Consider the following 20,379-nt stretch of genomic DNA (forward strand, 5'->3'; position numbering starts at 1 on the left):
CTGCGTCCATGATCAACAGCCTCTTTCAATTAAGAATGAGCTCGGCAGTTGCAGTTATGGTGTCGCATCATTCATAATTGAATGCGGCTGTTGATCGTCAACGCAGTTTCTCAGGCACTGCACTGTAGTATTTCATGCCGTAGCAAGGCAATGACGAGAGAAAGCAGTGTCTCGTCATTGTGGGAAACCTGGTAATGTAGAGCAAGCAAGCACAAGGGAGCGTAGACACCAGGGTAAATGCAGATCAGGGCCGCTACTACAAGTGTGTTCGGATAGCCGAAGTAGTTAAGGCGACCGCTCGCGACAAGCGGGAAATACTGGTTGCAGTCCTAGTCGGGAACATATTTCATTTGTTCTGAAATATTCTGCAGCTGATACGGAACCACAACCGCAGTTTGTGAGTTTTTTCATAATTAAAAGCGGCTGTTAACTGTCGGCGCAGTATATCAGATAGTGTACTGCAGTGTCTCATGCCACAGCAAGGTAATGACGACAGAAAACAGTATCTTTTCCTTGGGGGACGCACGGTAGTGTAGTGTTAGTACGAGTAAGACTAGACACCAGGATAAATGGAGATTTGCTAGGATAGCCGAAGGTGACCACTCGCAACAAGCGGGAAATCCTGATTCCTGTTCCGGTCCAGCTCAAATTTTCATTTGTTCTGAAATATTCTACAGCTGATGCGGAACCACAATCGCAATTTGTGAATTTATTCTTACGAGTTAAAGTAGTCGTAAGCCTCTCCATTGACTCTTCCATAGGCTCTCTCACCTGCTCCGCCACACAATACAGGTCGTTGATATGTTCACGATTGTGGTTTCACTCATCTCTGTTCGGGCTGGCAACAGAAAGGACGTGAGACCCAGATACCATCAGCGACACATATTACTTTGCTGATGCGCATTTTGGTGGCCGTGGGTGCATGTAGATGCCGAGATACGGACTCAGCTGTCTGTGAAGACACGAGTACAATACGGATCGTAGATTACCGCGCACCCTTACATGCCGAGTGGGAGTCTCCGGCTAGAACAAAAGACTGCTGATGGCGATCCGTCTGCACGAAACACCAAACTCTGGCAACACAGATATCAGAACGATAGTAAATTCACCTCGTTTCTCTTCATCCTCGTACTAACAGGCTTCAGTTTTTTAAGGCGAAAATAACAGAGGAGGAAAACAATGGAACGTAGAATTTTGATCGTCTCCTTACCGCACGTCGTTCATGTCTTTCGAATTTAAATAAAGGTTATAGATAAGGTAACGAAACTCGTTTAACGGGAAAGGATGCGAACATAAACATTATCGAAACACTGACTGAACATCACTTCTCTTAATACGATAACCGTATGGCTTAAACAGTGCTCCACGTTACATTAAATTTTCTACAAAAATCTTAACACACACTTCATGTGTAATTGGTAGTATTCTCTATCTGATAAAAAGTATGTGGGCAGCTGGTATAAAAAAGGGCGAGGAATCAGAATGAATAAGTAACTGCAGAATGGGTCGATCAGTGGATCTTCTGATGACATTACTAGACGGTAAATGGCAGCATCACATACAGACAATCTAAGAGGGCTGTCTCCTTAGTAGTTTTTATATGGCTGGTTGGTTGATTCGGGGGTAGCGACCAAACGTTGAGGTCATCGGTCCCATCGGATTAGGGAAGGTTGGGGAAGGAAGTCGGCTGTGCCCTTTCAAAGGAACTATCCCCAGCATTTGCCTGAAGCGAGTTAGGGAAATCACGGAAAACCTAAATCAGGATGGCCGGACGCGGGATGGAACCGTAGTCCTCCCGAATGCGAGTCCAGTGCGCTAACCACTGCGCCACCTCGCTCGGTCGTTTATATATGTTTAAGCCAGTGGTTCCCAACAGGTGGTCCGCGGACCCCCAGGGGTCCGCGAGCTATGCCAGAGGGGTCCGCAATACGCTTTAGAACAAAAAATATATTAAATGTATTTCGTATGATAAGATTTTTTGTTTTGGCCGCTTCCTGCATGAGCAGAGCTTTAGCAAACGCTATCTTCTGCGTCTAGCGTCTTCCTAGAGCCAACTGAAACTAGCTCAAATAGTTCTGCTATATGCCTTAGACTGCGCGCGCTGCCTCTTTGCAGCTGACAACTGACAGTCACTTTACACAGAAACTCGCATTTCAGACGACAATCGGCCATTATTTTTTTAAGGAGTTTGTTATACTAAACACCCAGATTTGAAGACAAAGATTTTGAGCAATAATAAAAAAATTTAACAATAACAATGATGGCTAAATTGAAAAAGTTTTAAGCTCAATATTTCTTTTTCAGTAATGAATATGTCAATGTTTCTTTTTAAGTACCAAAAATATAAAACGTATAAAAAGACTCTTAATTTGGCTTTTTAGGTAATTGATACTGTGATATGACAAGGTACCAATCATGATCGATGAGGGGGTCCTCGAGAAAATTTTGTTGGGAACCCCTGTGTTAAGCAGAAAGATTACAACACTTCCCCGGGGAATCCCAGGTACTGCTTCTCTTTCACTAGACGATTTCCAGTAATTTCTACGAACTACTGACCTTTCTGGCGGGAAATAGCGAATCCAGACTCACGGCTGCGGTGGTACCCCATACGAAGTTTGATTAGAAGCCGCCCGCGAGGTATGGTGTCATAAGCCTTCTGAGTATGTATGTTACCTATCGATAGCACTCATTAGTTCTTGTGAAAAAGAGCCACAGAAAAAGTGGATCCTGATTGTAATAAGTAACGAAATTTACAGTTAATTCTGGATGACTTTTACGTTATTTGACAGTTTCAATATTTTCATATAATATCTTATGTATAATGCGACAATGATTTGAAGGCCGAAAAAGGTTGTGAATTAACTATTATTGATCAGCAGCTCTTGACTGCTGAATTATATAGTTTTGCAAATGTGAAAGTTCGTTCTAAGAAAAACTGACGACAGGCAACAACAGCTTTGAATGAACATGCTGCGAGTAAGAAATCCACGTTTTTCGATTTCTGTACGCCTCCAGTACGAAGCATTCGAATGCTTGGCGTAGACGTTCAGTGCAGACAGCGTATTCGTAGCACTGGCACTCAGCTGCCTTCGGAGACACTGTGACCGAATAAAATGCGGAGCACGTCGCCACAGTGGATACGCCCCACTGTGTCTGGCGGGAATGTGATTACCGTGTACGTGTGCGCCGTGAAACTCTCTGTGCATACGCTGCTAACTGTGATTATAACTAGAGAGAGAATCTTGGGGAGATACTACTGACACAGCTGGAGCGAGGAGAAAAAATGACACGAACTTGTGAAGCCCCATCATTCTCTTGTATAAATCATGTGGATCCTACAGGTAAATTTCGGATCACCAGAAGCAGCTCATTATACCATTTCCGTTTCACGTAATTTTTTGCACGCAGACGTACAGAGGTCGGTGCGGCGTGGAATAAAGTTTTGAACGAACAGGTGAAAAGAAACGAGTGTTGGCCAACAGTTAAACAACTACAGCTTAACAAAATATGTGAACTTAAATGAAATATAGTAAGTATAGTATCACACACGATCCGCAAGCTGCTTCCGTCACTGTACGTTACAGGCACAAAAAAGTAAACGCTTCGTACCCTATTATCAAACTATAGCCTGTAGAATATTGCAAACATTTGATTTTCAGTATTTCACATAATTATTGACCGAGTTTCAAAATTTAAAATCCTGTCATAATCTGATTATTAAGAGCTACAATCTGACGTTAAATATTCAACACATTAAGTCAAGTATTAAAGTTAGAAATTAAAGTTACAAACTGTGTATATACCTTGAGGTATCATAACTGAGAGTACGCAAATAACCCAGACCATACGGGATGTTTCAGAAGTGATGGTCACTAATCCACATATGGAAAATACAGGCCAAAAAATTATTGGAAATCTCCAATAAACGTTGGTCCGCAAATCAACCGTTGCCAAGGTATCGCATTAATTCGAGTTGGGAGCCAACTGTAATCGCCTCTGGATACCGCAATATTTACGTTCGTATCTCATAGTTTGAGATCGACTATCTGTTTGTTTACGCATGCGCAACTACTTCCCTTTCTCTCTCCGTGCACTGTGCCGCACCAGCCTCACAATCAGTTCCTAACGTGAAGGCACCATGGACCAATGAAGAGTACACTGACATGCACTTAATGTATGGCAAAGCTAATGGTAGTGCCCTTGAGGCTGGCCGATTGTATGGAGAAGCTTTTCCTCTCTGCAGGCAGCCCGAGAGGCGTACATTTAGCCAGTTACATCAGCGCCTTAGAGATGCCGGGACTTTCTCACTCCATGTACGAGAAGGTCGACCCAGATCCATGAAGAAAGGGCGTTATGCATTGTACACGAACGTCCGAATACTTCAACAAGGAGGATTAGTACACAAGAGCGTGTCCTGAGTCACAGCAGTGTGTGGCAGATTTTACACCGGCAAGTACTCTATCCATATCACCTCCAGAGAGTGCAAGCCCTTAACAATGCAGACTTCCCTTCTGGAGACAATTTCTGACATTCGGTGCAACAACAGTATACCCTGAATCGCCTGTTTGTAAGCAGTATTCTGTTCACGCATCTCTGGATTTACCCGTGGCGGTATTTTTAACTACCATAACTGTCACATTTGCGCCGATGTCAATCCTAATGCAACACACGTATCAGTAACGTTATACGTTGAACGTCTGGGCAGGACTGCTCGGAGACCGCATAATTGGACCCCACTTCTTACCACAGACACTAACCGGACAGCAGTACATGCGGTTTCTGCGGACTGTACTTCCAGATGCACATGATGATGTCCTACTGAACCAATACCTGAAAATGTGGTTCATGCATGACGGAGCTCCAGTAAAGTTTCATTTACGAGTGTGCCGGCTGCTACCTCGGACGTATGGTCGTCATTGGATAGGTGTGCTATGGCCTCTAAGGTCTCCGGATTTTAATCCCGTGGACTTCTGTGTGGAGTCATGTCAAAAGCCTGGTCTACGCTACCGAGGTCAACTCTTATGAGGAATTACACTTGCGCATTGAAGCAGCCGTGAATCATTTACAGAATTCCCCGGGACTGCCTGACAGGATTCGTAACTCATTCCAGAGATGATTTCAGCGTTCCATTCAGACATTCAGACGCGTAGAAAACATGTCGAAAATATGTTGTATTTCGACAACGGTTGATTTGTATTCCCATGTTTTAAAAAAATGGTTCAAATGGCTCTGAGCACTACGGGGCTTAACATCTGAGGTCATCAGTCCCCTCGAACTTAGAACTACTTAAACCTAACTAACCTAAGGACATCACAAACATTCATGCCCGAGGCAGGATTCGAACCTGCGACCGTAGCGGTCGCGCGGTTCCAGACTGACGCACCTAGAACCGCTCGGCCACACCGGCCGGTCCCATGTTTATTGGAGCTTTTTAGTTACTTTTTGCCTGTACTTTTCATGTGTGAATTATTGACCATGGCTTCTGAAACACCCTGAATACATCCAGTATTTGAGAATTAGAGCACTTACCGACTTTAAACAAACAAGATTTCAGACCTTTCTGAAACTTTTTCTCGGGAACACCGCCCTACACCATAAAATAATGAAACTAAAATGAGAAATGTTTATCGCTTACTACATTTTCGATGTCATGCAGTACAATTTCAGTTCCTAGTACGATGATATAATTTATGACTTCTTTGCTACTAACTCCGCTCGAAAAAAATTTGCAAACCGTATCCACGTATAGCACTAAATGTACACTGAGATGACAACAGCCATGGGACAGCGGTATGCACGTACCCCGACGCAGATGGGGGTACTATAGCGTACACAAGATATAACAGGGTATTGCTCTGATTCCATGTCGTGGCAGTTATAGGTGGGGTCGTTTGATTTATGGTTGCTGAAGTTACCGGTAGAGGTCGGGCCTGTCCCACCTCTTTTACAGCTCTGTCAACCATTACCGAATGCCTCGGGTGTTCTCCGTTTTGTTTTGCTTTGTGTTGTGCGTTCCTTGTTGCTCGTTTCCTATTTTGAAATGCGTGAATACGCTGCTCCAGATCCATCACAAGGTTGGAGTACGACTCTCGCGACCCCTAAAAGGAAAGGGAGATTCTCAGTGCGAATTGGTGCTCGTAAAATTATGCTTAATGTGACGGAGGGCTGCGAGGTGGAATTGAAAGCAGAAAGCTGCTATACAACCTACCACTAAAGCCCGTAAGATAGCTACCACTTACACCCGCAAAAGTGTACGAACATTAGATAGGATTACGAAGTTCGGAAGCTGTCATACAGGCGAATCGCCTGATAGCCCAGGAAAGAAAAGGTCACTTTTAGTTGTAATTTGTACTGTACAAGTGTAAAGCTGTTTATTTTCGACAATGCTTACAACTAGGCAGCTGCTAGGTTGAAATTACTTTATTTTTATTTTGTTTTACTTAGGAAGAGACGCAGTGATACTCAAGAAGAAGTCGCCGAATTCAGTAAATTAGTTAAAAGGAATACCATAGCGGAGTTCTACACACAATAGAAAGTAGTTCAAATGGTTCAAATGGCACTGCTGTGGTCATAAGTCCCCTAGAACTTAGAACTACTTAAACCTAACTAACCTAAGGACAGCACACAACACCCAGCCATCACGAGGCAGAGAAAATCCCTGACCCCGCCGGGAATCGAACCCGGGAACCCGGGCGTGAGAAGCGAGAACGCTACCGCACGACCACGAGATGCGGGCAATAGAAAGTAGTACCTAGCGTGGCAAAATTTCTTCCAGTGCTGCGTGAGAAGATAAATTGTAGATGGGGCAGTACCTCATTAAAAACTTTACTAAAGTCGATGTGACTCTTGTGGAAATCATTAATGAACAATCGAAATCTCTTGTTAGAAAGTGGTGACATTGTTCTATGGCCGTCCTTGCACACATGAAGAGCATCAGGAATGCTCAACAAATATTTTTTTTTATCTTGATGAGTTGTGGATTGATAGCAATCTGACATGCAGTAAATACTGCCAGAGCCCACAAGACGAATTGGTTGTTATGATGTGGAAAGTACCTCCAGAAGGATGATAGTGGCAAGTGTTGGCTGAAAGACGGGTTAGTGAAGGAAGAGGAGCTAAAGTTCTGGACGAAATCGACGCAAGGAGATTATCATGGCCAAATGAACTCAGAGAATTGCGAGAAGTTGTTTTCGGAGATGTTACTCCAAAATCTTCCGCAAAATTCTGTCACTATTAAGGACAATGAGTCGTATCATTGTAAGCAGGTGGACAAAACAACAAATTCAGTATACTATCCTAGGGTGGTGATGGTAGAATGATTGCGAAAAAGGAAAGTTAAATGCAATGACAGAATGACAAAGGCTGAGATGTATGCTCTTGTGCAGGCGAATAAACCGAGTGAAAAGATCGTGGTTCGCCTACCGCGGTACAACTGCGACATGAACGCAGTTGAACTTACATGGTCGAAAATTAATCAGTACGTGAGGGAGCACAACATCTCTGACGACATGTTTGCAGCCAATCTCAAAAAACTGACGGACAATGCATTCAGTTCAAAATGGTTCAAATGGCTCTGAGCACTATGGGACTCAACTGCTGAGGTCATTAGTCCCCTAGAACTTAGAACTAGTTAAACCTAACTAACCTAAGGACATCACACACATCCATGCCCGAGGCAGGATTCGAACCTGCGACCGTAGCGGTCTCGCGGTTCCAGACTGCAGCGCCAGAACCGCGCGGCCACTTCGGCCGGCTATGCATTCAGTTCTGTCACTGAAAAGGTTTGGGATTGGTACTGCAGAAAAGTGCAAAAGGTGGATCATGATTACAGGAGGCGCGATGGCGTAGTAGTGATTGCAGTTGGCGACATTATTATACGTACTAATGACTCCAGAGAGGACTCATCTAATACAGACAGGAGGGCTGATCCCGCACGGACACAGCAGATAATGAGTCTTCACGTACCGACACGGCCGAGAGTGACCGTGAAAGTGCCTAAAATAATTCTTCAGACTGTATCATGCAGTATGTAAAGATTGTATAAATTGAATTACATCGGTTTTCTATAATAAACTGTGTTTGTCTGCAATTTATATCATTTCTGATACCTGTTACGCACTTTGTAACGATAGATCTCTTCACTGGTTTCGGCATTCACTATCACCATGCTTCACATCTGCTTTCACTGAAGCGCGACACACGGGTGTAGACTGCACGCCCTGGGAGGGGCAGGCGCGCCTCTCTTCTCCCCTCTACGGCCGCAGTCCTCGTTTGTTTACGCCCGCGGCCGACTGCCACGACATATAGTGTCCAATTAATAATGCATTGGCGGAGCTGTTATTTGTACTCAGGTTATTCATGTGAAAAGAAGTCCGATACGATTATGGCCGCACGAGGGAAGTAACAAACTCTTAATGCGGAATGGTAGTCGGCGCTAGACGCATGAGACATTACATTTCGGAAATCGTTAGGCAATTTAATATTCCGAGATGCACGGTGTCAAGACTGTGCTGAGAATACCACATTTCTGATATTATCTATCACTACGGACAACACTTAACGACCGAGAGCAGCGGTGTTAGCGTAGAGTAAAAAATAAAAAAAATTCAGATGGCTCTAAGCACTATGGGACTTAACATCTGAGGTCATCAGTCCCCTAGACTTAGAACTACTTAAACCTAACTAACCTAAGGACATCACACACATCCAGGCAGGATTCGAACCTACGACCGTAGCAGCAGCGCTGTTCCGGAGTGAAGCGCCTAGAACCGTTCGGTCACAAGGCCGGCTGCATAGAGTCGTCGGTGCTAACAGACAAGCAAAACTGCGTGATATAACAGTAGGAATTAATGGGGACTACGACGAACGTGTCCGTTAGGAAAGTGCAGCGAAATATGGCTTTTTAATGGGCTACGGCAGCAGATGACAGACACGATACTGCCTGCAGCATCTCTCCTGTGTTCGTCACCATATCAGTTGGATCCGAGACAACTGGAAATCCGTGGGCTGGTCAGATGAGTGCAGATTTCAGCTGCTAAGAGCTGATGGTAGGGTTCGAGTCATCTATGCAAGCTGGTGGTGGCTCCATAGCGGTGTGGGCCACATTTAAATGGAATGGATGGTGTCCTCCGGTCCAACTGAACCGATCATTGACTCGAAATGGTTATTCTCGGCTACCTGGAGACAATTTGCAGCCATTCATGGGCTTCACGTCCCCAAACAACGATGGAATTTCAGTGGATGACATTGCGCCAAGTCAACAGACCACAACGATTCGGATTTGTTTTGAAGAACTTTCTGGACAACTTCCTGGATCTGGGCACTCAGATCGGCCGACATGACTCCTGTCTAGTATTTATGTAAAATAATCGAAAGGTCACTACATGCACAAAATCCAGCACCGGCAACACTCTCGCAATTATGGGCGGCTACAGAGGCACCACGGCTCGGTATTTCTGCAAAGGACTTCCAACGATTTGTTGAGTCCATGCCACGTCATGTTGCTGCACTACGCGGGGCAAAAGAAGGTACAAAACGATATTAAGGGTATCTTATGACTCTTGTTACCGCAGTGTACTTGCCAAATTATATCAATGTACAACACCTTTTTCAGGAGATATGACGTCATAAACACTGAGATACGTGAAACGAATTTTCCTTAAAACGAACCGCTCTTTACGAGAGTACACTCATCCAGTGTTTGATAATGAGAGTACTTAACGACCTTTAACCTTTTTGGATCATAGTTTCGAAACTTTCCTAAACTTGTCCTTTATGCATGTGTAATTCTCAGTGAATAACACGGAGTTAATAAAATCAATATAGTTAAGGTTTTGTGTCTTCATAGACGGTTTACATGCATAACGTTAAATATTTTGATTTTTAAAGTCATCCAACATTTTATGATTTTTTTATACCTGAGAGATCCATTCTATAATAGGGGACTGCTGGTATTTATCAACTACACCTTACCCCATCGTTAAGTCACCAAGTGACAAGTTAATTTCGTAGGATGTCTTTCTAAGGTCTTTCAGGGTTTTCAAATACTCTTAACGAATTGTTACCTCTGGAGAAGAATGTATGCTTTTGTGAAATTTCCTGACAGGTTAGAGTTTAGTCCCAAAGAGCAAGTGTGCAGTTTGGAAAGTAGTGGGGCCTGGACACAGCGGTAGTTAGAGTTATTTCCCTAAAGACAGAAGAGTCGAGATTCCAGTTCAAGTTCAGCGTACAGTTTCAAACCTGCCAGGAAGTTTCGCTAAGTATGCTTTGATACTGGACGCTCCGTTCCACTGGCCAGCCACTCGTCGCACTGTCTGGGTGGAAGTGGGCAGCGGAAACTTACGCTTCATCTGGATGAAGTTGAGCTGCTCGATGGCTCGCAGCACAGACTTGTCGTCCAGCGTGAGGTCGAACTCGTGGCTGAGGCGGGGCGACGCGACCACGTCCTTGTGCCACGTGATGTCCACGTTCGCCACGCGGTTGATCAGCATCGAGCCCACCTGTGGAAGGACACACCTAGGTAAATGCATTCCTGAAACAATGATATTTTCGTGTGGCTCGATGGCCTGGTGCATGTCTTTCAGTTGGACACCACATCCGTGACTTTCGTGTCTCTAAGCTACCCCAGTTATCCAACGATAGAAAGGAGGCCTACAGTTTATCGTTGAATCTGAACCACGTACCGTTCCTCGCGATCCATCATATCATTAAGAGGTGAACGCTAGGTTAAAACGCAGACAGAAAAATTCGTGATCCCACCGAGAATAAATCCTGCGACCTCACGGTTTCCAGGCATGAGCTTTAATACGAGTACTAGACCACCAGGCCTATCGATGCTATATTGGTATCATTTCATTGGTGTAGTCGGAATACGAAGCCTAGACATAAAATTTTAACAATCTCTTCGAAAAAGTAAACTTTCGCATTCCTCTCTCTCTCTTTCTCTCTCTCCCTCTCTATCTATCTATCTATCTCTCTGTCTGTCTTTTTCCTTTCTTCGGTTTCATTCCTGCAGTCCACGCCGCTAGAGGAATCAAAACAAAACTGTACAGCCCAATGCCCGATGATACAGTTGAGTATCGTGTGGTGATTCGTTTTCTGCATTTGGAGCGGAAAAACGCTGCAACAGTTCATGCTGACATAATATACTCTTTGCAGGGCATCCACAACTGTTGCTAAAAATTTTCATGATGAATAAATCTGCTGTAGTTGTACTTGAGAAATTCTGTATTAAGATAAAATCGTACACACAGGATTTAAACACCATCTTGAGGCGCTGGGAAAAAAAGAAAGAAACTGTGACAGATACGACATATAACTTATCAACATGAAAAGGGTTCATTTAGATGTGAATATAAATTTAAATTTATGAAGCAGGATGCGAGATCCTGTGTGGGTGAGGCATGAAAAGGTTCTTTGAGCTAACCGGTACCACAAAGAGTAAACTGGGCCTAACCAGAAAAACCACCAATGTATCAACAGGCAAATACTCACCACCAGCTTAATGTAACCTACAAACCAACTTTGAACGACCAGACATTAGGCATAGGCTTAAGAAAGAAAAAGAAAGCGTGAATGCTGCAGAATGCCAATTTGTGAACCTCGTAGGTAACGTATCATGTAAGTATACTGAGGCGACTCATTGCAGTTCATGTTTCCGTGAGGTAACCGGTCTCACTGCATGTCTACAACATGCGACGGGCTGGGTACAAACTTGGTAAGCTACTTTTGAGGTGTACAGATTGGCATTCTATGGTATTTATGCCTTCATTTTACTTTATTAAGCCTATGCCACATGTCTGGTCGTTCAAAGTTTATTTTTAGGTTACATTAGGCTGGCAACGCGTGTTTATTTATTGATATATTCATGATTTTTTCAGTTGGGCCTCATTCACCCAGTGTGGTACTGCTTGTCTCAAAAAACGTTTTCATGCCCCACCTGCACTGGATCTCGTATGCTACTCGATAAATTTTGTGGATTTTTTACGTGGCTGGTACGATTTTCTCGTGCGCAATCAAGGTATGACAAGATATTCACATTGTATGAATCCTTTTAAATTAATTTTAATAATAGTATCTCTCTTAGTTTCTCATCTGTTTTTAACGCATGAAGACGGGATTTACATCCTGAAACGCGGGTTACTTTATCTAAATAAACGATTTGTCCAGTATAACTGGAGCGGATTTATTCATCACGAAAAATTCATACTGAGTGGATGAAAGTGGAGTGCAACAATGTAGCATAACATGATACAGTGGTCATGTGGTGCAGACGATTCCAGTGTGGTCAGAAAAGTCCGAATAAAGAAGAATGAAGTGGCAGACCATCTCTCTGTGAAGAAACAAGAATCACAAAAGAAATGGAGGTCTTGTGGTAGAAGACCAGCGACTCACAAACGAGACAAAAGTGAAACTCATGCATGGATCAGTTTTCGATATCTTGTGCGACTTTTTGAACATGATGAATGTCGAAGCTCACTGTGTTCCGTGACAGCCAACACCCACTGAAGAAGTCCGTTGAATCGAAGTAACATCGGAAATTTTGCACTTGTGTCAAGTCAATAGAGATAACTTCTTTAGACACAAAATCATCATTGACAAGTGCTAGGTGTATCCCAATACAAAACAACAAAGCAAGCAGTGGAAAGATGTGGATCCACTACCGCCGAAGAAGGATCACCCACAATTTACGACGCCATCGACAATGCGCCAGCTCATTCTGCACAGAGCACCTCGGACGAGAAAACCATTGTTTGGCAGTAATTTCTTGAACGACACGTTTCTTGAACGATGGATATGCAGACTTCTACAATCAAGGTCACCACAAAGTCAGCCATCATCAGGAAAAACGTGTCTCCTTGAAAGGTGAATGTACATTGTATCATGGCCGCAGTTATATATTTTGGAGGTGATAAAACGCCTTAAGTAACTTTCACGGGAAACGGACAGCAAGTTGCAACTGGTGCAACAAGCTCTGATTCCTTGCTGGCATCCAGGTAAAAACGTAGTCCTACCAACTCACCTCCATTACAGACACAGCCCTACGATGCCTGGTAACAATAATCCGATGAGTTCACTAGTGAATCCGGTGCAGGAGCTCGGAATGTTAAAGGGTAAGGCTTGGAAATCGGATGTGGCCCTTTCAAAGAGCCGATCTTGGAAATTGGCCATGTGGTATTTACAGAAACTATGGAAACCATAAATATAAGTGATTAGACAAAGACTTGAAAGTCAGTTTCCCCATATGTGAGTCTGGTGTCGCATCTACCACAGTACGCTTGGTTACCTATTAATTTGATAGGACCCATCATGTGTAGCAGTTGTGGTAGACAAACATCGTTATCCTACTTTCTGCAGTGACATGTCCAGTTCGCTATGGAGAAGGTAGTCCACATATTTGACAATGGTACAATAGGGAAACAGTTATAATATATGTGGGCACTCATGCAACAGATGTGGGCAGTTGCCTGACAGATGCAGGCAGTTGCTAAGAAGAAAATGTGGCCACAGCACATATACTTTTAAAATCATTAGTTTTATAGTTCTTCAAGTATTTTCAAACAATTTAACCTCCTCTATCATAGCTGACATTATTTGTTATTTTATTGCTACTATACACCTTGACTATTTTATAGTATTATATGCACCAGTGTATGACTACCTTGGCATGTGCTGAAACACCTACAAGAATGACAAAAATATCCCAAAATAGTTGCACATCAAGGCAGATGGTTCCAGAAGACACAGTTGTGCACTAGGAATGCAGTTTCCCAACAGACTTACTCAACAGTCACACAGTTCCCCAACAGGTAGGCTGTTACACAACAAAAGCAAATCGCAACAATAGGCAGTTAGTACTGCTACTGACAGTTTCACAACAAACTCATAGTTGCATGAGAGATGTGTGTCTGCACAATGGCCAATTACATAACAGTTAACTGACCAATAGACAGTTGATTAACAGATGGTTGATCAACAAATGGTTGATCAACAGATGACTGATCAACAACAGATTGGTGATCAATCAACAGATGTCTGATCAACAAGTGACTGATCAACAGATGACCCATCAGCAGTCAGTTAATCAACAGACAGTTGATCAGCAAACAGTTGATCAACAGATTGTTGATTAATAGATGATTGATCAACAGATGGTTGATCAACAGATCATTGAGCAACAGACAGTTGAGCAACAGACAGTTGAGCAACAGACAGTTGAGCAACAGACATTTGAGCAACAGTCATTTGAGCAACAGACAGTTGAGCAACAGACAGTTGAGCAACAGACAGTTGAGCGACAGACAGTTGAGCGACAGACAGTTGAGTGACAGACAGTTGAGTGCCAGACAGTTGAGTGACAGACTGTTGAGTAACAAATGGTTGGGTAACAGGTCATTGAGCAACAGGCAGTTGAGAAACAGACAGTTGAGCAACTGATGGTTAGGCTACAGACAGATGAGCAACAGACAGTTCTGCAAAATACCTTCTGCAGGATGGAAAAATCAATTACCAGTAGTCCATTACCAATAAGGCCCATCCTGTATTAGCAAATTAAAAAAGTTGATGAGCCCTTGACGTAAACACAAAGGCATTACTTATAGATGTACTAAGTTTTGCAGTATGCTGACCTGCAGGAACGCCGCCGAGTCGGTCTCCTTGAGGGCCTCTATGCAGAACTGGAGGAGGCCGGTGGTGCCCTGGAGGCGGCACGTGCAGGCCGACACCTGGTCGCGCAGCGCCCGCAGCTTCAGCTCCCGCTGCTGCCTCACGAACTCCAGCAGCTGAGCGCGCCGCGCCTCGATCGCCTCGATGAGCGCATCGCACTGCGCCGACACCGTCGCCTCGAACTCCGCACAGTTCTCCTGGTAGGCACAAGCGAAGGCACAAGCAGTCAACGCCTTTTCTCGGTATGGACTATCACACACAATCCAGCGAAGGCAAACTAGAAATCAAATACACAGCTTTTTCATTTTTAATATCTTATTATTATTATGTAAAAGACTGAGCGAAAACAGAATTACTACTTCTCATAGCAAGATTTGACGCCACCTAGTGGTGTTTCGGGCACATGACACAGTAGGGAAAGGAAATGAAAAAATATAAGCGGAGCAAAGGGTTTGGAACATATACCTCAATGGGGTGACATTTCTATGGACAGACATTTCTGCAGAGTCTCGTGCTCTTTCTGGGATAAGCAGCTTATTGTAGGTAGTCTATGAGTTGACGAAGCCACTGAACGTGAAAGAAAAATATCTGGTTGTGGTGAGAGACTCATTGTAGTGTACTGAGAGGTCTAGGTTTGGTCAGAATGTGACAGTTCGGCTTTTAGTTGGTGTGGCCAACGAACGTGCAAGGAATAATCCTCGTTGTCGTAACACACTGATGTGTGCCTTACACCGAGGTCTAGGTTAGTTAAAAATGTGACAGTTTGGTTGTGAGCTGGTAAGGCCAGCGAATATGAAAGCGAAAAACCACCTGTAGTATCTTGGACTCTGCAGAAATGTCAACACACTGTATCTCCACACAAGTGTCACTCGCACAACTGTCACAAACTCGAACGTGGACGGATAGAAAATCATTCTAGCGACGGTACGGGCCTCAGGTGGGAGAATCCATTGATAGTAATATCAGAAATTGAGTCCGCCTTGATGCAAAACACCTTGTTGTTCGTTTATTTTTTTATTATCCCAAAATAGTTTCGGCGACAAATATTACCATCATCAGCGGGTTTTTTTAATCTAAAACATGCAGAAAGTGGCATAGTTGTACAAACACAGTAAAACATTATTACAATTTTACAATTCGTCTTTTGAAGTATAGTTTTCTATTGATACTTTCATACTACCTTATTTATTGTATGTTACAGCATGTTTTAAACAATTATTGGCGCTGTTTGCGACATATTTTCTGTGCTCTTTTTTTTCTGTTGCAGTCTTTTTACTTAGCGAAAATCACGTCATCTGCAACCATGTGAGCGGCTGTTGGTAAACAAATACTAAAAGGTGAACTTCGTATATACTGCTGACATACGAAGTTCACCTTTTAGTATTTGCTTACCAACAGCCGCTCACATGGTTGCAGATGACGTGATTTTCGCTAAGTAAAAAGACTGCAACAGAAAAAAAGAGCACAGAAAATATGTCACAAACAGCGCCAATAATTGTTTAAAACATCCTGTAACATACAATAAATAAGGTAGTATGAAAGTATCAATAGAAAACTATACTTCAAAAGACGAATTGTAAAACTGTAATAACGTTTTACTGTGTTTGTACAACCATGCCATTTTCTGCATGTTTTAGATTTAAAAAAACCGCTGATGATGGTGATATTTGTTGCCTAAACTATTTTGGGATAATAAAAAAATAAACGAACAACAAGGTGTTTTGCATCAAGGCGGACTCAATTTCTGATATTACTGTTTTCTATGCAAACACGGACCAAATGGAAGAGTTCCAAGATAACATTATTGAATCCACTGATATAAGCGACTTTAACACGGGTCAGATTGTAATGGCTCGACTCTTGGAACTGACCATCTCCGAAACGACGAAGCTGGTTGCCTCCTCGCGTGCTACTGTCGTGAGCATATGTGAAACCTGGTTGAAGGATAGTGAAACCATGGACAGGTGACAAGGTATTGGGGGTCCACTCATCATAGAACGTAGGGGTTGCCTCCTAGGTATAGCAGGATAGGCAGTGATCAGTGGCAGGTATGACAACAGAGTTTAGTACTGGTGCAGGCACGGTTGTTCCGAAACACAGCGATCGGCGCCGATTTTGAACGTGGGGTCTGCAGTAGACGACCCCCCTTTTCTCATGCTGACCCAGTGATATAGCAAAGATGATTGCAATGGACATGGAACCCTCGAAATTGGACCATGGATCAATGTAAACGTGTCACCTGGTCGAATGAATCACTTTTGTTGTTACACCAGATAGATGGTTGGGTCCAGGTAAGCTGTGGTGGACTGTCGTCCACTCGAACAGCTACTTGAAACATGAGCCACGTCACAAAAGTAGATCGGTAGCGAAGTATTATGCGAAGGGGGATATTCATCTGGGCTTCCATGGTACCTGTGGTAGTAATCTAAGACACCAGGATATCTTTGGACAACTTGAACATTATTGGGGACCACCTGTATCCGATAATGCTTGATGCCTTCCCTAAAAGCGTTGACATTTTCCAGCAGGATAACTGTCCGTGTCACAAGTCCAGAATCGTGCTACAGTGGTTTGAGGAGCGTGATAGTGAACTCACTTGATTGTGTTTGCCACCAGATTCGCCTGATCTGAACACGCTTGACTATGTCTGGGTCGCTATAGTGTTCCAGCACCGTTCCCACAAATCATTAACCCATAGTTTACTGAAACTGCCTGGCCTGTGCTTACAAATGTGATGCCGCATGCCAAGGACCTATCGAACAAATACTACGCAGAATAGCTACTGCACTGCGCTCCAAGAACGGACAAACACGCTATTGAGTAAATGGCTATAATGTTTTTGCGTCTCAGTGTATCTCAGCCTCCATTCAACTAGTGGTATGTACATCATATGAGAGGCATGTTAGTGTGAGTACTCACGTTCACTTTATCGCTCATGCCCTTGAGCCGCTGTATGAACTCCGTGGTAGAGCGGGCTTTCTCAGACAGCTGCTGCAGGTTCTGCGACAGCTCCGTCTGCAAGACAGAAAGACAAAAATGTTAACACGGTGCTGACGATGCATTCGTCGCCGCAACTGAAATGGTACTTACATCTCCCCAAACATGCATCAACTAAAAACTCATCAAGACACACACACACACACACACACACACACACACACACACACACACACACACAGACACATCTTAAATAATTTCTTGACTTTACCCTCCCACAGCAGGCCTCCAGTCCTTTTGTGATGGCCGTTTAACAGTATCATGATGTGAGTACAATATTCTGGAGTGATGACACACGAGCTACCGTGGATTTATATTCTCTACACAATGTATGATGAATCCAAAAAAAAATTATTTCTTTAATTTATTCCGTTTATTCTTAAGGCTGCTGACAGTTCGTCACTGAACGACAACGTACTGTATAGTGTCCCTTGCGTTACATCATTTCGGTAACTAATCGTTCACATGAATAATTTATAAATTTTTAGAAATAACCAGCCAGGAAACTGAAGATAAAAAAATGAATTTACTTCTCCGCAAATACAATTGATGGGGAAAGGTTAACTATATTAACAACTGAAAGTGTCGGTGAAAATGATAATCCACGAAACATAATAAATTCTAAGATAAGACTAATTAATCCTTGCTAAATTGAGGGTTACCGTAGCACTTACATCCGCCCATCCCTTCAATTGTAAGGACACTTGAGAAGTTGTAAGCAGCAAGACGAAAAGACTTTAAATTATAAAAACAAATAACTGGACTGCAATTTATCACGCATGTTCTTCCTTGTATATGATTCTTTTTCGTATAATAAATCACTTTAAATAGCAACGAAGTTTACACAAAATACAGGCAAAAAAAGCAATAAACGTTGGGAAATTTGAATGACGAAGTGGTGGTGTAATAAATACTGTTTATCGCTCCCGTTTCACTTCCATATTAAGCTAGAAGTAATTTCTAAAACATTTTCTAACACACAAATTTATAATAGGAAAATCATTTACATACATTGGGAGTGTGAGGGAACATACTGTAAATGCAATCTTTGAGAGTGTGGTGGTACTGCATTTTAAAAGGTAAAAAGGCTGAGCAAAACGCAAATACAAAAGGAGCAAACAGTTTTTCCTGGAAAAACTGTTTGTCCAGGAAATGCAGTACCACTACACTCTCAAAGATTGCATTTACATTACGTTCCCTCACACTCCTCAATATTCCTGCATTTATTCATTTCTGTTTATGTTGGTGACATTGCTTAAGTTCCTTATATATTCTGTAGTTACATTGATCTTTCTTCTATTAATTGGTTTATGTACCACTCTCCATGTTTTCTACCTCTTGAAGTAGGCTTATCAAGTACTAATTTTATTTTATTTTATTAGTCTTGTTTATTAATAGAAACTGTTATGTAGGCACCCTGTTCTTTCTTTCTCTTAAAGTTTCTTCCTGTCTACTCCCTTTTTATTTTTATTTATTTACTGTTTAAAATTTTTTACTTTTTACATAGCATTACCACCACACTGTCAAAAATGTTACTTACTGAGTGTTCCTGCTTCAGTGTGGAGGTGTGACTTCCATTTCAATGTTGTTTATAAACATTGTAACTTCTTTCGTGACAATACTGAGTAAAAGTCTGATGATGGCCTTGTAAGCCGAAAACCGGTTAACACAATAAAAGTAATATTATAGAACAAAACCAAACTAGTGCTTTTCATTTATTATAAAGTTGTTCTACCAAGAACCGACGGAAGATTCAGTTAACATATATCACTAACGTCGATTTGGAGTACGATTCTGGAACATATAATGAGTTCGAATATTATGAAGAAAACAATGTATTGACACATACTCAGCTTGGGTTCACAAGCAATCGTTGTTGTAAAACACAAGTAGCTAATTAATTCTAGATTTCAAGATAGATTTTGACACCATTCCTCACAAGTGACATCTCATCAAATTGAGTGCCCACGAAACATCGTCTCAGTTTAGCGAGTGGAATCGTCATTTGCTGTTAGAAAGGTAGCAGTTCGTATTAACTGACGGAAATGCATCGAGTAAAACAGAAGTAATATGTGGCGTTGCCCAAGAAGGTCTTATAGGATATCTGCTGTTCATGATCTATATAAACGATTTAGGGGACAATCTGAGCAGCTATCTTAAATTGCTTGCAGATGATTCCGCCATCTATCGTCTTGTAAAGTCATCTGATGATCAAAACCAATAGCAAAATGATTTAGACAAGATATCTGTATTGTGCGAAATTTTGCAGTTTACTGTAAATAATGAAAAGCATGAAGTCAAAAAATGGTTCAAATGGCTCTGAGCACTATGGGACTCAACTGCTGTGGTCATAAGTCCCCTAGAACTTAGAACTACTTAAACCTAACTAACCTAAGGACATCACACACATCCATGCCCAAGGCAGGATTCGAACCTGCGACCGTAGCGGTCGTGCGGTTCCAGACTGAAGCGCCTTTAACCGCGCGGCCACTCCGGCCGGCCAGCATGAAGTCATCCACATGAGTACTAAATGGAACAGGCTAAATTTCGGTACACGATAAATCACACAAGTCTAAGCGATGTCAGTTCAGCTAAATACTTTGCGATTACAATCACAAATAACTTCCATTAAAAGGCTCATATAGATACTGTTGTGTGAAAAGTGAACCGAAGACTGCGATTTATTGGCAGAACATTTAGAAAAAGCAACAGATCTAG

At 42.6% G+C, this 20,379-nt stretch overlaps 1 protein-coding gene across 1 annotated transcript in view; it reads right to left on the reverse strand.

Moving 5' to 3' along the window:
- Window positions 1–20,379, reverse strand: part of LOC124620109 (E3 ubiquitin-protein ligase TRIM9) — a 140,566-nt gene that overhangs the window by 118,472 nt on the left and 1,715 nt on the right. The window contains exons 2-4 of the mRNA XM_047146778.1: window positions 17,584–17,679; window positions 14,628–14,861; window positions 10,343–10,499 (exon numbers count right to left, since the gene is read on the reverse strand). Coding sequence (XP_047002734.1) covers window positions 10,343–10,499; window positions 14,628–14,861; window positions 17,584–17,679 — 487 coding nt within the window. The remainder of the gene's footprint in view (window positions 1–10,342; window positions 10,500–14,627; window positions 14,862–17,583; window positions 17,680–20,379) is intronic.

This window comes from Schistocerca americana, chromosome 6 (genome assembly GCF_021461395.2).
Source record: "Schistocerca americana isolate TAMUIC-IGC-003095 chromosome 6, iqSchAmer2.1, whole genome shotgun sequence".
Classification (NCBI taxonomy): domain Eukaryota; kingdom Metazoa; phylum Arthropoda; class Insecta; order Orthoptera; family Acrididae; genus Schistocerca; species Schistocerca americana.